The sequence below is a fragment of the Harpia harpyja genome, chromosome 3, assembly GCF_026419915.1.
Source record: "Harpia harpyja isolate bHarHar1 chromosome 3, bHarHar1 primary haplotype, whole genome shotgun sequence".
NCBI lineage: Eukaryota > Metazoa > Chordata > Aves > Accipitriformes > Accipitridae > Harpia > Harpia harpyja.
The window spans coordinates 24,145,875-24,161,278 of NC_068942.1; the positions used below are offsets into that span (position 1 = coordinate 24,145,875).

Genomic DNA, 15,404 nt, shown 5'->3' on the forward strand with positions numbered 1-15,404 from the left:
GATCTTCTGGGGGGTTTGGGGCTGTTTTTTGGGTTTTTTTTCCCCCTCAAGCTTTGAACTGCCAAAAGAGAAGAACTCTTTCCAAAACCAAAGCGTAATGCAAAGTGCTTCAGTTTTCCAGGGGTCCATAGTTCTAGTATAAGTAGGGAGAAGCTGTATTTATAATAACCATTTGAGAAATCTCACCTCTGAATAGAAATGGGGATGTAAATTTTTAGGACTTTTGTTTCTAGAAAGAAGACATGAGCATTACAGTCAGGCTGTAATGTAGCTTCTGCAAAATACATCCTCATTATTGTGAAGGATACTTGACTAATTTGTTTCATTGGGCTTATGTGATAACATTCTGTTGCCCGTGCTTCCTCATACCATGTTTCATGATGCTAAGAGGCAGATGGGCTTTATAATAAAAAAGTCACAATTCAGTACCAGCAGCAAGTTGCTGTAACGCTGGCTTTTGTGACCTCTCTGCTTCAGCAGTGAATCTTGAGAGCATGACGAGAAGTGAGCAGCCCCAGAAGGCTGTGTGATGGGCTCAGCCACTAGTCTTAGGGCTGCCTCAGAGCTGTACTGGGTCAGGTCAGAGCAGCTTCAGGAGATCTGGTATGTGCTGCCAGTTTGAATCCAGAAGAAGGAATGCCCCAGGTCTCAAAAGTCTTGGGCAATGTTAAAATGCCGATTGCTGAGCAGTCCCATTAGAAGTGTCTCTGGTAGCTGTGCTCTCAATGGTAGCTTCCCCAACTTGAATTCACTGGACAGAACAACAGAAACACAGTGCTCACTGAATAGAGCATAGAGCAGTTTGGTCCTATGTGTTTTGTTGAAAACTGTAACGCAATTGCACAGATTGGCGTGCTGGCCTACCCTACTAAACTGTTGCAGTCAATGCCTGAAAAAGGTGTGTATCTTCTGACAGGGAGGATAGAAGAAAAGCTTTAGCTATCAGAGTTCTGCATTTTAAGGAAAATTGTTGTGGCTAAGGAAACCCAAATCTTAGCTACTGCTGCTTAGCCAAGTTTCAGTACGGTTTTCACCAAAAAGTGGGTGTGGTGTTTTGTGTTTTTTTTTTCCCTCGACAAGAAAATGTAACCTTATGAACCAACTTTCATCATACATGACAGAAAAGACCTTCTCTTTCCTACAAAAGAAAAAAATCCAAGAGTAATAGGTGCAAGCAGTCTGCCCTTCTAGAAGGCTCTGATATTAGTATCTTTCTGTGGTTTGCTCCAGTTCTGCTTGCTTCATTTCTGGGACTGTTTTCTCAACCATATCAGCACCTAATAGATATCTGAGGTTTCCTTTATGGAAGAAAGAGAGCACTGGGGAAGTGTACCTCCTTTTGTGACATCTAGAAATGTCTCCAGAAACTATTTCAACGGATCTGACCTAGGCTAAAGTTCAAATATGCATGCCGAAAAAATGAGCACAAAACTCTTGAAACTGAGATCATAGCTCTTTATTTTTTTGCCAGGGGTCGGGGATTAATACAAGATTACACACTTTGTGTTGAGAGCAAGTGTTTGCATTATGTATATTCTACAGGAGGGACAAAATCTCTTTGTGCTGGGGTGTGAAGTGTTTCTTAATTACCGCCTTATTTCATTCTTCTAATCTTCATAAGAACTCAGATTCTTTCCAACTGACTCATTCATTTGAACTCTTCCATGCGTCATCATACCATGTAAAGGCCTTTACCTGCTAACAGTCATCTCTGTATGCTAAGGGATGTTATTATTGTATGGGTCTCTTCTAACAGGTCGGACCCCTCAGTTGCAAAATAACACACTTTGGAGTTCTCTGTAAGAGTCCCCTTTCCTCTAATGGCCATTTTTAGTGTAATTTTGAGCTGTTACAACCTCTTAGCAGCCTATCAGTAGTTAACTGATATGTACCTTGCAGAGAATGAAGAGTTCTAATAATCAAAGATAAAAATTTTCTATTATATCTGGGAAGAAATTTTAATTATTTCCAGAATATACTGAACTGCTTGGTGCTTATATCTAACTATGCATGTGGAGTGTTTTCTTCAGCAGCTTTTTAATTTTGGACTTGTAGGCTGTGATGGTGAAACTTTTACCTTTTTGCTACTGCAAAAGTTGCTTCCTGGAATACTATCGTTAAAGAAAATGCTATGTATTAATAAAATGTATACTAAAAAATGATGTATTTTGACTTTTGTGTCTTCACAGAACCATTGTCATGATCATTTACTAGACACCAGCGACTCAAGAAAACAACAAGCTAATCAGCACAACTACCGTACGAGATACGCGGTAGAAGAAACTGCAAGGCCTGCTGAAGAGTTAGAAAATGGGCATAGTTCCTCAGATGTAAGATCCTTATTCATAAGGCAATCTTATATATTCCATTTCTACTCGTTAAGCTCCTGCTTCAGCTAATTAAACATTGTTTCTAGTGGAAACTCAGGTTACATTTTTCATTGTGCATTTTCTTTCACCTCTTCAAAAAATTATGTTGAAATGTTGAATTAGGTTTTCACATGCTGTTGTATGTGTTTAGTTTTGACTAAAAAGTAATCGACAAAAGGGAGAAATGCTCATTTGTAAGGGCATTTTGCAAAGTGTATGTGTGCGATGTTAAATCTTCCCTGTATTTGTAAGCCTGTATCAGTATGACCCATATGGCCTAGCAGGTATGGTCACCGGCTCTAGGTGGCCCTGCTAGAACAGGGAGGTTGGATAATACAACCTCCAGAGGTCCATTCTAGCCTCAACCATGCTGTGCTTCTGTAGCTACAGTAGAGAAGTGAGTAATAAGAGTATATAAAGTTTGTACTGGGTTTTTTCTTTGATGTTAATTGAAAAGATGTGGAAATACTACATTAAAAGGTTTAGAAATAATTTTCAAAAAGGTAAGCTAGCCTTTTAAAATGGAGATTAAGAGGCACTCAGGTCTCCACTGGCTATGTGTTTAAAAAAATGTTGCTCTACACTGTGTGTCTGTCCAGGCATAGATATTTTCTTACTTCTTTTCATTTAATTAAGTCCATTAAAGTAACTACCTGCAAACTAAAATGCCTTTTTAACAACATAAAGCTTTTATAATGCTATGTGTTTGTAACACATAAAAAGCCTAGAAGAGTCTTAGTCATATTGTCACGTATTACGACTTTTTTGAGTTCCAAAGTAAATGCTTTCTTTTTCCCTGTCTCCCCCTCTGCACTTGCGCCCCCCCACCCCCCCACCGCTCTTGTTAGGAAGGGGAAGTAGTTGTTGCCAGTGGTGGAACATCGGAAGATGATGAAAGAGCGTGGCACAGTGATGGCAGTTCTAGGTGAGTGACAGTATATCTTACAAAGAAGAGTCCTGCTGATAAATTTTAAATAATCTTCTCTGTCAACAGTTAGTAAGTAATAACTAAAACTTGTGCACATTTAGAAGAAAAGATGAAATAGAACTTAAAACTTTCAGGATGTAATATTCAGCTATACTACTAACTAAAACTTAGGGAAGGTTTCATCCTTGTTTGCCACAAGCAGATTGTTTCCGATTGGTTTTGCAGGAGTGTAGTTCTTTACAGGCACATGCACACTTCAGGCAAGTGGTAGCAGTTTCCTATGACTGTCAGTCTGAGCTGTGTGTCTGCCTCTGCTGGCCCTTGGTTTGAAATTAGAGAGCAAAGATTGATGTAGCTTCAACCCATCCTTTGTTTCTTCTTTAGCGGATTTATTTTTTGTTAACTTTTGTTCAAAGCTATTCAAAACCAGAAGTCCTGACAACAATATCCAGACTTTAACATGTATCGACTTGAATTGACCAAGTAAACAGTGGATTTACTTCCAGTGATGCTAGGAGTTAAGCTTCTTGCAAGACTGAATGATCTCAAGGCTTTTGGTTTACTACCATTTAAGTTGTAGATAGAATATAGGGTTTTAGGCACTGGTTTTAACTATTAAAATATTGTAGTTATCTAGACTGTTAACTGTAATCTTGTATTGGGTTATATTATATAATTCAATGCACTCTGAATTGCTTTTTAACTTTTGTTTTTCAATTTCCTTTTTTTCTTTGCTATATCATACGTAGTGACTACTCTAGTGATTATTCTGACTGGACAGCAGATGCAGGAATCAATTTGCAACCACCAAAGAAAATTCCTAAAATTAAAACAAAGAAAGCAGAAAGTAGTTCAGAGGATGAAGAAGGACCTGAAAAACAAAAGAAGCAAATGAAAAAGGAAAGGAAAAAAGGTATTGAGGAGAAAGATGGACCATCAACATCACCAAAGAAGAGGAAACCCAAAGAGAGAAAACAAAAGGTTAGATATTGTTTGTATATTACAGGATGCTCAGTCCTACCGTCTTAGAATTAGATGAATGATTCGGTTACGTATATAACTTAATATTGTCTAATTTGAAAACACATCATGACTTTTACTCATAATAAATGATAATTACTGACCTTTGTAAGTCAAATAATAGATTGCTGTAATGATACACTTCCTAAATATGATGCGTTTCACTTAAGGAACACTTTAATGTCCTTAACACCATCTTTTCTCAGACCAGAAACTTCCTTTCTGTGGAGGTATGTAGTAGTGGTGTAACATGTGTCTGTATTTTTTTCAGCTGTACTGACTGTCTTCCTGCTTAATTGCAATTTCTTTTAGGTCTGTGCAATCGTGTAATTTTTTTCTGTCAATTCCACCATGTATGATACTTGCATTATGCTTGCCACTATGCTTCATCAAGGGGATTTTCACTTGATCAGGGTTTTATTGTTGTCTGTGTTTTGTTTGCTTTCTAATACAATGGCATCATTCCAGTTTACATCAGTACATGGAAATTTTCAGTGACTTTTGTTAATTTCAGTGTGCTTTTTGGGAGGTTGTTTTGTTTTTAATTAAGCATTAGATCAGAAAACTTTGTTTCTTCATTCTTTCTTTACAGAGCCCAGAAGTGGTCTATCTGGTAGATACTAATTGCTTTCATAAGCTCATAGCTTCTATTTTTGCAATACCCAATGAAACCAACTGTAACATCTAAGAAACTAAATAACTGTATTTTGTATATTTATAAGATTAGTAGTCATCAATCGGTATTCCTTAAGATGGTTATTTCAGCCCTCATTAGAAGGCAGACTTACAAAACAGCTGTTTTAATATGCAGGTTGGAATAGTATCAGCTTTACTGTGAATCTTTGGTGTGACGTGCAGGACGTTAGGTGGTAGTCTTTACTCTGATTAAGCTACTTTTTGTGTATTGTACGCAGTCATTGGTTGTAGTGTCAATACTAATAGTATCTTGGTATTTACACAGTCTGAAACCAGAAGAAGGTATGAGATCAGGAAAATAGATGGTGGTGGGGTTTTTTTTGTTGTTGTTGTTTTTTAATGGTTGAAACCTCTACTATAGTTTTTTATTATAAAATATGAGACTAGTATTTCCACTTAGATTAAAGCTGAACTGAGTGTTTTGGGAATCTTCCATCCGTTTTGGTCCCAGTTATCGAGATACAGGAGGTCTTTGATTTCAAAAATATCTGACTTGGATATTTCAGATTTTTAAAGATCACCTGCTCCTTTCTTGAATCACAAGAAAATACTAGGTTGGAAGGAATATCAGAAAATCATCCCTCTTCCCTCTGCCCCTAGGTAGGATTAATTATACCTGTCATTCCTGACAGATATTTGTCTTTGAAGTTTCTTGTGGTGGAGATTCTACCTCCTTATTAGGCAGAGAGCTCACAGTCCTTACCGGTAGAAAGTTCTTCCCGATTCCTGAACCTGAATCAAAATTAGGGTTTTTCCATTGAGGAAAGAAGTTTTGACCATCTTTGTAGCTAGGCACAGAATCTTGGGAATTAAGAAAGGAGAAAGAATGTCATTCTTCTGTAGTAATGCATGGGCTGTCGAGATTTTGAATGGTGTTTACATTTCTAATCCCCCTCCACCAAAAATCAATCTAAAAAATGATACAGCAGTAAAGAAGGGCAAGAAAGGAGCACCCAGGAAGATCAAAGGGTACAGAGTATTTTTTCTTTGGGGCAGACACAAAGAGGCTGACTCTTAGAAGGGAGAGAGTTTGGAGGAGATATTATTAAAAAACTTACATAAAACTATGAATGGTTTAGAAATGAATAAATGCAGAATGATTTCCTTCCTTATTTTGTTACAGTGAGATGTAACACCCAATGACACAGACATGAAGCTCAAAAAAGAGCCCATTCCCCATTCTACCCCACCCCCTGAAAGCAAACAAAAACCCCAAACCACCTGAGCATGTAATCAGGTTGTGGAACTAATTACTAAAGGATTTAGTAGAGTTTCAGAAATGATTAGACAACTTCACTGGGACTAGTCTCTTCCTGATGATTAACTGAGTTCAGGGTTGGCTTCCAGAGGGTCTTAAACTGATAATTAATGTGTGAAGTTATAACAAGGGGAGATTTTCTGTTTAAAGGCTGTTTCTTACTACCTTCCCATAATTCACCAATGAGCTAGATAGGCTTTGCTCTGATGCAGTGCACCAGTTTTTCCCAGGACAGAACTTCTTGAACCTCAAAATCCACAAGGTGCTTCTATGTTAGTGATTTATTGCAATGAAGAGGTTCTGTTTTGATTGTTTGTTTTTAACTGTGTGTATGCTTTTTCCAGTGGTACCCACTGGTGCTCCAGTGGTGCACTCAAAGCCATTCCCATCCTGGTGAAACCACATTTGAATTTGTGCATTGGAGTTATAGTTGGAGTATCCCATTTGCAGTCTGAGGATGCAGAGTCTTCCATCAGTGGCTATATGGAGTGCATTTCTGTACAACTGTCCAAGGTTGCTTTCTGTACACACACAAGATTCTGTTAATAACTTCAAAGCAACCTTGCTTGAATGGTTGTACAAAAACTGCTTTATCTGGCCTATTAGATACAGACATGCAGCGAGCACCTAGGAGCAGCAGCTGCAGTGAGCATCATTACAAATACATAATGTGGATGTACCATTTGAAAATGCAGTTCCACAGCACATTACAATAAATATGCCAGTGGGTAACATGGATGTACCCAATCCGGGTCATTTCCACATGCTTTACCTCTATTTATGTTAGTTAATCTCTTCCTCCTCATTTTGTGGGGTTCGTTAATTGGAGGCAGCTGTATAGTTGTAGTGTTTTATGGTCCAAGGCAACTGTGAATTTGGTTAAAGAGAATGGCATATTTCAGTTTTATCTTTTTGGGCATGAGATGTAGTTACTGGAGTGTTAATAAATTCAGTCTTCGTTAGAAGAGCGCCACCACCAGCCCCAAAACCAACAAACTAGAAAAAACCCTAAAAAACTCACTTAGTTTTTCAGTTTATTAATGTTTTTGGTCTTGGTGTTACTGTAAGCAGTTAAGTAAGATTTATCTTCACACTGGCAATAATTTCCTTTTTACATTAAATATACTTAAGAAATAGAAGTTGATTTTAATAAAAAACTTCCCAAAATAGAAGGCTTCCCCAGATGTTAGTTTATTCATATTAATCTTCTGTGTGCATTTTTCTTCAGAGGCTGGCTGTAGGAGTTCTGGCAGAAAATGGTTTGACACTGGAAGAATGGCTGCCTTCGGCATGGATTACAGACACTGTTCCTCGTCGGTGCCCATTTGTGCCACAGATGGGAGATGAGGTATTGTAGTTTTTCCCTCTGTGTTGTTGCTTCTTTCAGCTTGTTTTTGCCTTTTTTATTTTCATCTGTGCATTTTTTCCAGAGATTTATTATCGGAATATTTTGGATTTTCTTCAAAACATTCTTTGATCTGGCTAAAATTTGCTTTCACTTCCTTTAGTCTTTCCCATACTTAAAAAATACTCTGCACAGTGTTGCTATAACTTGTTTTTATTCCATGCTGTTGCAGTAAGGTTCCTTTTTGTACTATGTTTACTGTGTTCATTTCCTAATGACACATGTATACAAGCTGTGTGAGATGCTTTATCTAGTGAAACTAGTCCTTAGTTGTAGAGCGTCTTGTACGCTGAAGAATAGGTAAGAAAGCAAATACAAACTTAAGTTGTTTGGAAAACTTCGGTTTGGGACTTGAAGTAAAAACCAGGAATTAAACCTCTGTGAGGAGGGTGGCTTTTTGTGTGTGGTGTTGTTTTGGTTTGGTGGGGTTTTTGGGGTGGTTTTTTTTGGTTGTTTGTTTGTTTTTTTTTTTAATTTATTCTGAAGAAAAACTCTAATATTGTCCTTTTCACTTGTGTTTCTGATATCAGAAAACTTCTACTGGTCTCTCACAACAGAAAACCAGAAGCGAAGTTTTGTATATATGTGTTTTATATGAGCTAGACTGTAAACACTTTGTAAACATTGCCCAGATGTCTCAAAATAGAGTAGCAAAAGGACACCCACCAGTTTCTACTTTGGAATATATAGCATGTGACCATTACAGTGAATTGTATGAATAAGTAGTGTCAGATAGAAGGCAATCTTGAAAACCAGACTCTGTGCATGTTTCCTAAAATCCCCTCAGTTTAAAATAAGAGGAAATAGCTAGCTTATGCTGTAACGTGTAGTCTGTTGACTCTTCAGGGAGCAGCGTGTTTCTGAGGTGCTAAACAGCATTCTTGTATAGCTCACACCTTCAGAATGTACTTTGAGAAATACTTGACATGGTGAAGTTGCTTAACTTTGGCCCTGAGTTAGAGCTTTTTGTAGGCACCACCTTAGAAACTGAATTGGGAGCAGAGGTTGCATGTGCAAGCAGTTCTGTTTTTACTGGATCACTTCGCTGATGCAGTTCACAGCACAGCTATGCAAAAATTATATCAGCATTGCTAGTGAGGGAGGGAAGGAGCACTTCAAGTTGAGAGTTGCAACTGGAGAAAATGCTTATGTATTTATACCCTCCAGCAAGCATGTTTTGAAGACTGTGCTGTTCAGAAGATCAAGTCCAAATAAATATATTTGGTGCCTGATACCATCTGGATACAGTGAAGCAGCCAAGGATTTATCTGTACCATATTACTCTGGAGGCTTTAACATCGTATCGGTTTAGTAAGATAAACTGGTCTGTTTGGTTTGGCACCTGCTGAATAGCATGTGCAGTGTGTACTAGGAATATCTAAGTAGGCTGCATCCTTTTGCTGAAAAATGCTTTGTATTGGTGAACAGGAAATTCCTGTCCTGTGCCTAGAAAGTAGGAGTAGTTACACCAATAGAGAGTACATTTGTAATCAAGCTGCTCTGTCTAAAATTCCATCTCTGATACTTGCCCTTCCCAGATTTGCTTGAGATGTGAAAAGAAGCTATTCATCTAGAAAGTTACTTTTGAGATCCACAGAAATAAAAGATCGGTTTTAGAGAAATATGATGAGAAGAGGTCTCGTGTGGCCTTCGAACATTTTGGTGGATGGTTGGTATGTTTTATAAGATTTGGGAGGAGAGATATTTCAAATTCGTTCTCTTACAGCTGTACAAACAAGTAAGAAAAAACAGTAGTGCTATATTTAGTTATACTCAGTGCATAAGACTAGCACATACCATCCCTTTTCCCTTTCTGAATACTGCCATTTACAGACCTTTGTGATGTGTCTTGAGGAACAGTGGAAACACACCAGACACATTGGACTGCAATTTCCCTGTCTGATTATTGAAATGCAATGCATATTTGTTGTAGTATTCTGCCATTAACACGATAAAGAACAGTTTTGTCTGGGTACTCCAACAAACATGCAGAAGCAGGAATTTATCAAGATTAAAAATATAATTTCCTGGAAAAAGGCGTAAGTTCTTTTTTCCACAGATATCTTTCTAATTTGTTCGTCTAACAGCAGATGCAATGCTTAGAGCCATTTACAAAATAAAAATGTTTTACTTCTGTAAACAGTGGTTTGAATTTATGTAGAGGTTTAGCAGAAACAGTAAGTGTAGGAGGAATTGTTTGTAGCCTGTGCCACTAAGTGGATTTTTTTTGTTTTGATTCACTGGAAGGTATGTGAAACAATTGTCACAACGTTGCAAGTGTAACTTAAATCGGAAATATTTTAGATCTGTCTCTCCTAGCCTCTGTTCCTTTTCCTGCCAGTTAGATTCTGACAGTGCATAGGAGATTCTCACTGCTTTCATGCCTTCTGTAACTACTGTGCGTTTTTTCCCTATGAGGATATTTTGCATATCGAATACTCTGAAAAACAAGAGTTTAAAAAAAATTTGGTGCTGTCCTCCTCCATTTAAAACAAACAAACAAATTAAGAAAGTTCAGTAACTGTTAATGTAGAAACTTGACAGACAGTTGTTTATAATGTCTTATGATACAACAGTTTTGGAAGGCATGTGGAAATACAAATATTAGTGTGTTTATTTGTAGAAATGTATTTTAAAACTTACTGAGGGCTTTTTACTCTGCTTTTTTTGTTGTGTTAGACCTTTACATTTAAGCTACTGTTCCCTCATCCTACTTGATGGAAAGCCCATGTTTATGGCTTGGGGCACTTTTAGAGGATTTTTTTTATTTGGAATGCATCATACCTGGAATACAGCTGTTTATCAGATCTTTGTTCTAATTAGTTTGAGGAACATCTGTTTTGCATTTCAGATATGTTCCTTGAATATATGTTCAAGCTTTTCACCTTACTACTACATTACAGTGATGGTTTATAACAAAAACATTCATCCACATGGTATCATACACAATAAGATCAAAGTAAAACTAATAGACTCTGGATGTCTGAACCGTGGAAATTTAGAGTGGAAGGATTTGAAAATTTTTAATCAGCACTTGAAATGTCTGTGTTCAGTTTGTTCATGTCTTTATTGGGCTGTTTATTCAGTGGTATGGAAGCGAACACCAAAATCTTACCAGAACAATAACAAACAGCTGAGTTTTCTTTCTAGAATATATTTCTTGTTCAAAAAAGATACGATTAGCCAGATAGTGAATTTAGTGGTACTTGATTGTCATCTTAGGGCTGTCCTACAGTGATGAATAACCAGGTGGATTAGTGGAATTCATGTTACTGTCATTGAATTGTTCTGTAGTGTGATGATAAATACATGATGTTGTTACTGATTTCGTTTTGGTCTCACATGCATAATTTAGGATATTTTGCTCATAGGGAAAATGGTGTTCTAAATCTTTCCTACTTCTGTAAATGTTTCTATGATACCAGCTTTAATTGTCCACCACTTAATTTTTTGAGAACCTGTGACTTTTTCAGGAAAACAGAATGGAAAAAAATTGCTGATAAAATAGAAAGTACATACATTGTATGGCAGTGATATACTGGCATTTCAGCTCCTCAGAGTCTTTGTTAGATAACTGTCACATTTCACTTCTAGGTCTACTATTTCCGACAAGGTCATGAAGCATATGTTGTAATGGCTAAGAAGAACAAAATATATAGTATTAACCCCAAGAAACAACCATGGCATAAAATGGAATTACGAGTATGGCTTCTTTTTCATTTTTGTTTGTATCTTTAATATTAAAACATGTTTGGAAACTAACTGAAAGAAGATTCTTGATACAGATGTTTCTAATGTTGTGCTCTTAATATTTTAAGATAAGACAAAAAAGTTAACTTAATAAATAGTCAAATAAAATCAGACCTTAAACTGTATTTCTTTTTGCATCTGCTTGAGCAGATGAGGTGGTTACACATCATAGCAAAATATTTTTCAAACAAGTTACATTGTGAAATAATAGCTTGTTTTAAAAGACTAAATTTCAGACACTTGACTTTGACATGTTCTGGCAGAAATCTGGTCTTTTCAGTATACCCATATTTTTATGTTTTAGAAAGTTGTTATAGTCATCTTAATTTCAGTGGTGGTACGTAACATTTTGTTTATTCCAGGAGCAAGAGCTGATGAAAATAGTTGGGATTAAGTATGAAGTGGGATTGCCTACTCTCTGCTGTCTTAAACTAGCTTTTCTTGACCCTGATACGGGTAAACTAACTGGAGGATCATTCACCATGAAGTAAGGAAAGCCATATTATATTAAAATTGGGGGCTTTCTTGCGGGGGGTGGGGTGAGGTTGAAAGTTAAAAGCTATCATTAATGTTGTGACTTGAGGTTTTGCTTTTGAGGTGTTTAATTCAAAGCATTAATTTTTTATGAAGTGCTTTACTTTATGCTTTTGCCGTTTTATCGCTTAATAGTTGTGTGTTCTGTTGTAATTAGGTACCATGATATGCCAGATGTCATAGATTTCCTAGTTTTGAGGCAGCAGTTTGATGATGCAAAACATAGGCGATGGAATATAGGTGAGTTGTGCGGGGAGTTTTTTGGTGTGTTGTTTGTTTGTTTTTCTAAGTGTCTACCTATTTTCATGATAGCTTATTAAAGAGTAGGTTATGGTAAATAAATCCTAGTACTGTGCTGAAATTGGAGAATAAACTCTGTCCATATTTGGATGTGGAGTCCTACTTTGTCCTTGACTGGAGCTACAGCAAGCAAACAAAATACTGAAGGTGATCTATAAAAGAAGGTGCAAAGACAATCTCAATTGTGTGTTTGCAGAGAGGAATTAAGAATACTTTTTTTTTTTTGATTGAAGGTCCTCTTACAACTGCATTGCTACTAGAATTTTTTTATTACTGTTATTTCAATTTCTGGAATTTCTGTTGGAAATATGGAAACACCTTCTCCACCACTTGTACAGTCTAGAGATGATGAATTTCAAAGAGAATGCCCTTCCCGTCTCTTAATGCTTGTTTGAATTCTGCTCTAAACTGCACATGGTTTAGCTTCATTGAAGTGTATATAATTACAATTCACTGCTGTGTGATGTGGGAATGTTTTTGATTCGTTTTACTTTGCCTGTGCTTAGTTATTTCGAAGTGTTGGATACTGGAGAATGTCCGTGACAGGCATGTTCTCCAGTCAGATCTATTTCCTGGTCATCTTTTCCATATAATAACAAAGATCACCTTTCAACAATGAAATCTTAACTAGGGGGAGAGAAAGCTGCATTATGACAAAATGGTCCTCTAAGCTGTTGGTTTTGTTCAGGAGATCAGGAAATACGTATGTTCTCATTCATAAGAATAGCCTTAGATTGTCCCTGAAACTTAAAAGATTAAGTAAGTATTACTCATTCTTCAGAGTTCAGGATGAACTTTGTTCCCCTAACAGAGAAATTTGTATGTGATACCATGTTTACAGAATTACAGGCACTGTTAAGTCCTTTCCAGTATCTCAGTATATTCTGTAAAGTGACACATGCTCCCAAAAGTGAAATATTGATAGCCTTCCCTCTTTTTTTTTTTTTTTTTTTTATTTAAAGCAGGTCTCAATGTTGAACACATTTTCTGTAAAGTAGCAGTGATTACTGTACCAACTCAATTCCTGCAGTTCTTCCATTCAGGAGCTGTGGGTAGCATGTACACAGCTGACTTGCCAGCATTTCTTGCCACTTCAGGCAAAGCATCATATAGGATAATGGAGGATTTTAATGCAAGAACATTATGGTGTATCTGATTGTCTGTGTAGAAACAACTGATAGGACATGCGTTTCTGCAAATATGCTGCCCCATTAGTCTGTGTTCACTATTCTAAAAGTGCTGTCCTCTCCTAAGTTCATTTTAGCTAAGTAACCTGAAGAAGTGGCACAACTGGATGTTAAATGCTCTTTCTTTTGTTTCTTACCTGACTTTTCTGCCAGGAAAGGTGAATTGATCTCCTGTCCTTTGATGTACATTGTGATATCCTTGCTTAGGATGTCTGCCTTAGCAGTAAATATATAAATTACATGATGCCATATTAATATGTTCCATATCATCTCATACTTTACATTAAGTTGTCTGAAAAGACAGCTAGTCTTCAACTCTGTAGGGAATTTGGTAAAGATCCTAGGCTTCTGATTCAATAGGAAGTGCAAACCTTGATTGCTTCTTTAAAGATCATTTCAGTTTAAAGATCCCTTAAGAGACAAGATTGGTCATCATCTACTAATATGTCACCAAGCTTTGCTCTTTCCTGCTGGTTATGGATCTGTGGTCTTGTCCTCCATGCCATACATGTTTTCACACAAGATCGTGGCCAGCAGTAGAAGAATGACTGCCATCCCTTGTATGCGAACAGCCTAGGCAGAAGTCATCTGTCAGCTGTTGTGATAGAAATCCAGGAGTAGAGGAGGGACTTTGAAATGCTACCGTTGCTGCTCTTAAGACTATGCGCACAGGTAGCAGCATCTCCTTCCTGGGCTGGCAACTGTATTTCTAGAAACTTGCAGTGTGGGAAGAATCAAAGCTCTACAAGAAGTGCGGAAAGTGCCAGAACCTTTTATCAAGCCTTCAGTGTAAACAATGTGAGTTTCAGGCCAGTAGTGTCTAATACCAGCTTGTAACTCTGAGAAGTGTGTATTAGAGTTCATTCTTCAGTTCCTTGTTTGGGTGGTAAAAATAGTGGTAAAATAGTCATCTCCTTTGAGACCATATGAAATGCTAAAGCAGAGATAGCAAAGACACTGCTGTTAAAACTGTTACAGCTCTTCCAAGAGTCTTCCAGAGTGCTACTCTGCTCTCTACATTGACGCTTTGGATATTTTACTAGTGTATGCTTATGTACTTGGAACAAATTGTGCACTGTTTTTTGCAGTGTGGAACACAATATAAAACTGTTCCTTGGAAGTAGATTCTGTTTTCAACCAAGATGAGGAGAAATGCCTTAGAACTGTACGTGAAACTGTTCCTGACTATTTAATCACATGAATCTGAAATTGCCAAGATTTATCTGACATGCTTGAGTTGTCTGAACTTTAACCATAGCTCTTCATCAACAAACTGGTATTTTTTTTTCATGTCTTGCAGTTGCTGGTTTGTCTTCTCAGGACTACTGTTACTATCTTTTATGATTTCTGGCACTTAGACTACAAATCAATGTTTTTATGGCTACTATTTGGAGAGTCACTGGATGTTAAATTTTCTGACTCCACTTTAAGTCATTAAAACATTGATCTTTTAACCAATAACAATCCTTGGTGTTTTGGTGGGATTTTTTTGTAGGGTTTTTGTGGGGTGTTTTTATTGTTGTTTGGGGTTGGTTTGTTTTAGGGAAGAGTATTTGCTTATCTGTGATATTTATATTTTTTAATATTAAATGTATGTTAATGTATGAATCCTTTCAGAAGGAACAAACTTAGAAAGTTTGAGAAGTGAAAAGTTCTTATTTCTGCTCAGATTCTATTTATTGCATGTCTTTGTCTTATTATAGTTTAACTACAAGATTAATACTTGGGCTGAAAGCTATTCCAGTAGGATTCCTGCAGCTTTAGCTGTATGTCTTAGACCAGTGTGCATACCTGCCTCTTACATAGCAGCCACTTTCAGTTCAACATACATTTTATATTTTCATCAAGCTAACGTTAATCTGGTGATACACAGTTCTGGAAAACTATGCTAAATCCTTCTAATAAGAATTTTGGTCTACTGTCCACATAGATGAGGTAACACAGAGGACATTGGAAA

General features: G+C 37.0%; 1 protein-coding gene across 2 annotated transcripts in view; it reads left to right on the forward strand.

Annotated features, from left to right (window-relative positions):
• PHIP (pleckstrin homology domain interacting protein) overlaps nucleotides 1–15,404 on the forward strand; it is a 121,982-nt gene that overhangs the window by 82,310 nt on the left and 24,268 nt on the right. For both annotated transcript variants that reach the window (XM_052781667.1, XM_052781666.1), the window contains 7 exons: nucleotides 2,190–2,330; nucleotides 3,218–3,294; nucleotides 4,047–4,278; nucleotides 7,500–7,619; nucleotides 11,271–11,378; nucleotides 11,789–11,913; nucleotides 12,118–12,200. In XM_052781667.1, the coding sequence (XP_052637627.1) occupies nucleotides 2,190–2,330; nucleotides 3,218–3,294; nucleotides 4,047–4,278; nucleotides 7,500–7,619; nucleotides 11,271–11,378; nucleotides 11,789–11,913; nucleotides 12,118–12,200 (886 nt within the window). The remainder of the gene's footprint in view (nucleotides 1–2,189; nucleotides 2,331–3,217; nucleotides 3,295–4,046; nucleotides 4,279–7,499; nucleotides 7,620–11,270; nucleotides 11,379–11,788; nucleotides 11,914–12,117; nucleotides 12,201–15,404) is intronic.